The following is a 7,779-nucleotide window of genomic DNA, read 5'->3' as shown; positions in this document are numbered from 1 at the left end:
CGCTTTTGAAAGCGCCGAAGGCAGCGCGATCGTCAGTGTCTGGGCAGCGGGAGTATTCATGGCTGAACCGAGCTGCATACTCCCGAAGGGGTTCGTCCTCAGCTTGCCGAAGCATATACAAGTCGTCGGCAGAATATAGGTGATCAGTCTGGATCATAAAATGGTCCAGGAACGTCTGCTTGAGACTATCAAAGGAGTTGATGGTGCGGGGATGGAGCCTGTAGAACCAATTCAGGGCCGCGCCGCTGAGGGTGGAAGGGAAGAGGAGGCACATGCCTTCATCAGTAAGGCCTTTGCACCCAAGGGCAGACTGGAAGGAGAGGATGTGGGTGAGAGGATCCTCCGTGCCAGTGTAGAAAGCGATGCGGAGGGGCTGGATATCTTTCTCCTGGTGGTAGTGGAGGATACGCTCGGTAAAAGGCCCTGGCCGTGGTTTCGCCCAGAGGGGTTGATGGCTGCGATGCTGCTCGCTTTCCAGGCGCCGGACCTTCTCGAAGAGAAGCCTCATAGCCGGGCCGGCATGAGGAAGAGTTTCAAGCGCCAAAGGCCCGGGGGTGGGATAGACAGGGGCTGGGGAATGTTCCCAATCTTCTGAATTATAGAATTCCCCACCATCCGAGTCCCCGACACCTTCTCCGTTAGGTGCGCGGACGGGGGCTGGAGATGGGCCCAGGTGTGCCACCCTTGGGTCCTCGAGGTTGACAGGGATAGGGATCGGCCTTGGCTGACGGTCCGAGATGCGATCCCGGCAATCTTGGTAGATCCTGACTGGCTCATGAGGCCGGTCCTTCGGTGGGGGAACGCAAAGGGGTCGCGACGGGGCTTGCTCCGGATGAAGGTGGTCTTTTCCCTTGCGGATCCTAGAGTTGGCCGGGGAGCTGTGGCTGGAATGTGCTGGCTGGTTCGGCTGAGGATTCCCAACGTTCTGGGTCAGGTTTTGTTGGGCATCCTGGGCTTGAGCCCTCTCCTGGTTCCGCTTTAGAACACGAAAGTCATGCTCTAGCTCAGCATTCCGGGTATGAAGATGCTCGTACTTCTCCGACATCTTAGTCATACTATCACGGAGGCGCTCCAGTTCTGCCTGGAGAGAGGCGTCTCCCGGAGATTTCCTTCGGGAAGTACCCTCGCGGGGGGTCTGGTGCTGGGTATCGCGGCTATCCTCGGTCGGCATAGCAGAATGGGGGGTGAAGAAGAGGCGACGGGGCCTGAGGGGTGAAGGAGCCAGCTGGGCTGATAGAGAAAGAAGGGATTCAAGTGTCGAATTCCCACAGACGGCGCCAAACTGCTGATGCTCAAAATGGCTCGGCCACTATTTGAGTCCAACTTAGTGATTAGAGGTACTAGGTCTTCAGCAGGGAAGAAGGCTGAAGCCCTTGGGTGAAATGGATTGGTAAGACCTGCAGAAGGTAAAAAGAGGAGAAGCAACCATTAAGCTTCGGACGCCGGTGTGGTGTCGGCCGAAGGCTCTCCGATGCCTAAGTCAGTTACAGGTAGTAATTCTGGCAGAGTAACAGTGAAAGTAGGGGAATAGTCTCTCTGTTTTACCTGGGTACTGTTCCCTACTTATAGGGAAGTGAAAGTGGGAGCTTTGCACAAAGTTCCAATGTGGGACTTTGTGCAAGCCGTTGTGGTGGCGACGCGTGTCCTGGAGATTAGGTTTGGCATTTGGGAGCTTCGGCAGGTGTCTGGCACCTCGGAAGTGTGTCTTCCGTCGGCATGGGAGAAGGCGTGGTTGCCTTGGTGCTAGTCGCTTTGATGCTGGGTCTGCTCGACCTCAGAAGTGTGTCTTCCTTCGGCATGGGAGAAGGCGTGGTTGCCTTGGTGCTAGTCGCTTTGTGGCTGGGACTGCTCGGTTCATTATGGTGTAAACATGGTTCAACTGTATTTGATAGCTCACGGTATTGATAAACCATGTCGGCCACCTGGGAAGAGCTTTTCCACCACACAGCGATTTTCCAAGAAGCTCTCTCCTTTTCTCTTTAATCCATTATTGCCTAACTAAAACCTCTTCTCCACTAATCCCATAACACTAGCATCTTCTTCTCGTTGTTTTCAGTCTGGGCAAGATGGAAATCAGATAATTAAAGAAAGAAAGCAGAGGATCCGTCTTGGAAAGTTCCTTTCTTTTTCTATGTAAATTCCTCCTTTTTCCCAGTAACCAAACAGAGGTATTTATGTCTCAAAGAAAAGCACTTGCTTATTAGCCGTTGAAATTGAGAGAGCAACAACTGGTTTCCTGGTTTGCAAATACTCGTCGTGGAGATCAGTCTTCTTCTGAGCCATCTTTAACACCTAGTAGTAATCTTTACAGGCCCTCCTTGAGTTTCAGGGATGAGCTCCTACAACTATAATTTTTATGACGAGCCCATAAAGGTAGTGGTCACTCAAAACTTGATCATAACCATAGCTAGCCAGCCAAGCTAGCCTAACAGTTTTTTTGTTGTTGCATATATTTCTTGATTGGTATCTTTAATTTTTAATTGAATTTATAATTAGCTAGTTACTTTTCTTCTATAGGCTACTTCAGAATCAGCAGAGTGGATATTTTTTGCCACTATCCTTGGCCTACAGATGTTGTCAGCTGCTTGTGATCAGGCTTCCTCCCCAAGAAAATCCCAGTATGCACTGTTTGGTATGCTGTTGGCTATTGCAGCTGTGCTCATTTCCATCTGGGAGCTAACTTACAGAGGTAAAAAGGAAAGAGTTGTGTTGAGGAGATGGGGAATGCTCCGGTGGTTTTATGTTCCACCTCCTCGTAATACGCTTTTTGGTACTCTTCCTGACGTTTATGGATTAGCTGCTGGCATCTCACAGTGCATTTTCTGTATAGTTCAGTATGTTGACTGCCTTCGGCATGTTGATAATCCTTTCAAAGCATCCCTTTTGCCTGCCATATTTCTTCTGTGTTTAGGTGGTTCAAAACTAAGTAATAACCGAATGAACGCCAATACCACTGATAACAACATCTTGAGAAAGCCTTTGGATAGTAATTCCTTTACCTCTACAATTATGTTTTTTTTTTTTTTTTCTCCTGTTAAAATCTTTTTCTTTTTCTGTTAAATTAATAATGTTGTGGGTTCATACATTAGGTCAGACTATTCATGTTCAAGATAACAAGGACTCCAGGGAAAATTCTTCAAGGTAAACACGAATTACTGCTCATCTGCTGCTTAATTAATTTGCATATTAAATCTTTTTGCAGCTTTTTAGTGTTAGATAATACAAAAGGAAGGCGTCTTCTTCTTTTTTTATTTATTTATTTAGTTTTGGAAGGAGACGATATGGAAATTTTAAGAAATAATTAAGAGGATTTTAATGGATATCACATGGGAATTCTACTTTATTTCTATCAACACAAAATGTGAAGACTAAAGTGCGAGCAGATGGAGAGAGATTGGCTAATTAAGCTAGCTCTCTAGCTCTAATAAACAAGACAGGCGTAAAAGATTGCTTTCTTTTCTCTGTATGCTTTTTCATCTGTATGCATGGCTTCCATTCCACTAATAGAAAATATTATCTCAATCTGTTGGTTTGTAGCACGGAAGAAACTTCTAAGCATGCAACCGCGAAGTATTATGCACCTACAAATATACCATCTCTGGATGACCAGGAGGTAGAGGTACCAATTAAATTACTATTTAAAGTAAATTATTTCCAAAACATATATTCAGAGATCTCTCTAATAATTTTATTTGAGGGACACCCTTTAGGATATTCTACGATTTTTTTTTTCCAATGATCCAAACTATCTATTTTTTTAGGTCTACATTCATAGATCATCCTTGTAAAAAATTAGACAAATCGGAAACTGTTTCGACATGCAATTGTATTCTACAAAATTAATGAACACAGTGCTTCAAGAAAGTACTAAAACTTCAATAACTCAATTGAGTGGTCAAACGATATCGGATTCAAGTGATTTTTTGTAGAGATGATCTTTGAATGATTATGTAAAACATTTGACAGTTTGGATTAGTGAATTCAATGCGGAGTAGACTCTACAAAAGTGTCCCTCAAATAAGCTAATTTGAGGGATCCTTCAATGGAAGCTTTCTGTATATATATATATATATACAGTCCCCTTCTATTGAGGGATCCCTCAAATATTTGAGGGACGCCCTTTAAGGTACCCTACAATTTTTTTTTCTAATGATCCAAACAATCTATTTTTTAGGTCTTCATTCATAGATCATCCTTACAAAAAATTAGATAAATCGGAAAACGTTTCGACATCCAATTGTGTCATACAAAATCAATGAACACGTTCATTCAAGAAAGTACTAAAATTTCAATAACTCAAATGAGTGGTCAAATGATATCGGATTCAAGTAATTTTTTGTAGAGATGATCTTTGAATGAGTATCTACAAAACAGACGGTTTGGATGAGTGAAATACAATCCGGAGTGTGGCCTACAAACAAGGAGTGTCCCTCAAATAAGTTTATTTGAGGGGTCCTTCAAATAAGTTTATTTGAGGGATCCCTCAATGGAAGCTCTCTGTATATATATATATATATATATATGTATAGTTTTTGGGAGGAAATGATGTATCCAAAAGGCTTAAGTTATGAAGTCCCATATGTATCACGGAATGTTAATTTGGAGGTCACTTTGGGAAGGCCACATCGGGATTGAATACGATAAAGAAAAATTAAAAATTAGGTATTAGATATAACAACTAATTAGGATTTGAGACATAGAGTATTTATGTTTGGATTTTAATATCTAGGAATAAAATTTTGTTTTGAATTAGGGCAAAGAGGAGGCCCAAACGTGAAATAAATTTTTTTTTTTTTAAAAAAACCATTGACTATTAATATAAATATTGCGTAACTGACAAAATACCACAAAAACATGGTTGGTGAAGTGGTTTGTAAATGAGGCTTTCCTCCTTTGAGGGTCAAGGTTTGAGTCTCTTCTTGAACACTAAATTTCTTATTTTTTTTAGGTTGAGAGCAACATAGTTGGTTGCCGACGAGTGGCTAGCCAGGAGGTGCTGGCTGGCGATGGGCACATCGGTGGTGGCTGGGATGAGGCGATGGCTAAGCAGGTGCTGCAAGTGGCTCAAGAATGGCAACAATGGCGGTGGCGATTGCAATGGCGGCAACGTGGACATTTGATATGACTTTGAAGTAGTGACGTTGTATGTAATTTTAATTTTTTATTGTAAAAATAGGTACTACGTACTTTTTGGTGTTTGGCCTTATACTAATTATGTGAAATTGTATTCCTATCTTCCAAATTAGTAAACTATATAGTGTCTTAAAATAAAAGCTTCTTTTTATTGATAGAATCTACTAATCACTTTTAATTCATTATTATATTATGTCTTTGAATGGATGAGTGCTCCCACGGGGATGAGAATCCCGACCGAAGAAATTAGAAGAAAAACAGGATTCAAATCTTCTACTTTGATTTTCTCTACTAAGATCTGCTTGACTTTCACTCCCCACATGCCACGTCATTTAATTTTCAATCCAAAGAATTTAAAGTTGACACATCACCTTTAAAACAAAGACTCAAAATTTTCATAATAAAAAAAAAAAATCCTAATTAAAACATCAAGGGGGGTGTATTCAATTGAGATTTTAAAAGACTATTTATGGATAAATAAGTCCAGTGGATTTTAAAAGACTATTTAAGAATGTAATGACTTATAAGATTTTTTTAAAAGAGTTTAAAAAAATCCTAATAGTCCTTATTGAATACCACAAGACTTGTTTAGATTATTTAAAAGTCTTAATTGAATACCACAAGACTTATTTATCTCAAAATAGTCTTTTAAAATCATAATTGAATACACCCTCCCCAAATTTATGTAAATATTGTCAGGGATAAGAACTACATTTGTCACACAGTGGCATGTAACAAAGAAATTGACATGGAACGTAACAAATTTAATATTTCCAAAAGGATTCAAAAATGGAAACATTTAAAAGATTAAAACTAAGCTAAAATAGGATCCATAATTTGTGGGTTTTATGTACTTAATTTTCATAAGTCACTTTTATTATCTTCTTACCAATCTGACAAAAGAAAGGTTAAATTTTTTAAAGTTCCTTAATGTCCTTGAGAAATAAATGTACTAAAAACAGATGATTCTTTAATATACGAGGGCAAAATGGTAAACACAAAATAATGAAATAAAATTGGGAAATAGCTCAAAATACCACCTATTTTATAATTTTTTGTGAAAATACCACCCCTCCCCAAAAATTTTAGAACTACCACCTATAAATACATCTTTATTGTTCACTGATTGCACCCATATCACATTTTCAGAAATTTGGTTCTCTCTCAGCTTGCTCAGCCCCTTTTTCTCTCTCTGTCTCTCTGTCTTTCTCTTTGCTCTCTCTAGCGCAGCTCTCTGTCTCTCTCTTTGCTCTAGTGCAGATCTGTGTCTCTTTTTACTCTCTCGCTCTAGTGCTGCTCTCTCTCTCTCTCTCTCTCTCTCTCTCTCTCTCTCTCTCTCTCTCTCTCCACTACTACAAAAAGTGAAAAAGACGACCAGAAAACAACGACGGTCTAAGTGAAAACCGTCGTGGTTTTAAAAAAGACGACGGTTCTAAAAACACCGTCGTTTAATACCACCTTAGACAACTAAAAATGGAGATTCAAATGGCTGTTCAAAAACAACGACGTACCTAATTAAACAACCGACGCCTATTTGAAACAGATTTCCGCAGAGTAAAATCAAAGCCAACAAAGAACGGCAGAAGTTATGAATCGACCGACGTCGAAAGTAAAGACGACGATTTCAATAAAAGCCGCCGTTTTTACTCATAAAATAACACGACGAGGTTTTCGTATAAGACGCCGTATAATTAAAAACAAATCCACGGCTTTAAAATACAAAATATCGCCGTATTAAATTAATGTACAACGACGAAAAATATAAATATATCGACGTCATTATCGTATAGTTCTACGACGTTATCTTTAAATCGTACTATAAAATTTAACGTCGTATTTATTCATTTTATACGTCGTACCTTTAATTTAAACCGTCGCCTTAATAAGAATTTTTGTTAACAATTTTTTTCTTTGATTTTCTTATCCTACGCCGGTAGATCTACTTAATGACAAGAATTGAAATAACCACGACGGTTTATATAGAAAACCGCCGACATAATCAGATTTTTCTGAGAACCCAAGGGATACGAAATCTTACCAGATGGAACTCTATTCCACATCATAATCTTAACAGATGACACAGATTTGCAATCAGAGAGACAATTTTTTGGAAGTTGATGATGTGTGTGCGTTTGTGTATCTACAAATATTATACCTAACGTCGTTGCAAATTTGCAATCTGGGAGACAATTTTCAACGACGATTATATTATACCTAACGACGTTTAAAAAACAAATCAACGTCGCTCGACAAATATATTACGTCGTCTTAGTCTTACTTAAGACGACGAAGAACGACGACAGTAATACAAAAACAATCGTTGTTTTTATATTCTTATTTTATTTAAATCTGTCATCCAAAAAGGAAACTTTACATATTCCAGAACATTAATTTCCTTCATTTTAAATTTCCTCCGGAAAAAAAACTCTATTTATAACGCACTGTAATTGAAAAATAAACTGAAAGGTCACTGGAAAAAAAATTATATTCATAATTTAAAAATTCAAATCCACGTCGGTTATATTAAACCTAACGACGTTAAATGAAAAGATTCCACGTCGCAAAACAAATATTGCGTCGTGTTAGCTAAAAACGACGTAGTTATATGTAACCGCCATTTTATTTTTTTGAAATGGTTTTATATGT

General features: G+C 39.4%; 1 protein-coding gene across 2 annotated transcripts; it reads left to right on the top strand.

Annotated features, from left to right (window-relative positions):
• Positions 1 to 1,877: 1,877 nt before the first annotated feature.
• On the top strand, positions 1,878 to 5,295 carry LOC117621134. Of its 2 annotated transcripts, none has more exons than XM_034351456.1 (5): positions 1,878 to 2,373; positions 2,518 to 2,986; positions 3,090 to 3,141; positions 3,538 to 3,613; positions 4,949 to 5,295. In XM_034351456.1, exons 1-5 carry the CDS (start codon positions 2,332 to 2,334, stop codon positions 5,123 to 5,125), a joined length of 816 nt encoding a protein of 271 aa, XP_034207347.1. In that variant the 5' UTR covers positions 1,878 to 2,331; the 3' UTR covers positions 5,126 to 5,295. The 2 variants fall into 2 exon arrangements, with proteins under 2 accessions (XP_034207347.1, XP_034207338.1); XM_034351447.1 differs by having other exon boundaries at positions 3,538 to 3,619; positions 4,949 to 5,235.
• Positions 5,296 to 7,779: the final 2,484 nt, after the last annotated feature.

This window comes from Prunus dulcis, chromosome 1, assembly GCF_902201215.1.
Source record: "Prunus dulcis chromosome 1, ALMONDv2, whole genome shotgun sequence".
Taxonomy (NCBI): domain Eukaryota; kingdom Viridiplantae; phylum Streptophyta; class Magnoliopsida; order Rosales; family Rosaceae; genus Prunus; species Prunus dulcis.
Note: the sequence above shows the minus strand (reverse complement) of the source record. Positions and strands in the feature narration are given on the sequence as shown.

Bases quoted from the DNA above. Each gene is read 5' to 3' on its own strand.
- LOC117621134 (XM_034351447.1), top strand. From the start codon at position 2,332: ATGAGCTCCTACAACTATAATTTTTATGACGAGCCCATAAAG. The intron at 2,374-2,517 runs GTAGTGGTCACT...TTTCTTCTATAG, and splicing joins TTTATGACGAGCCCATAAAG to GCTACTTCAGAATCAGCAGA. The intron at 2,987-3,089 runs GTAATTCCTTTA...TTCATACATTAG, and splicing joins CTTGAGAAAGCCTTTGGATA to GTCAGACTATTCATGTTCAA.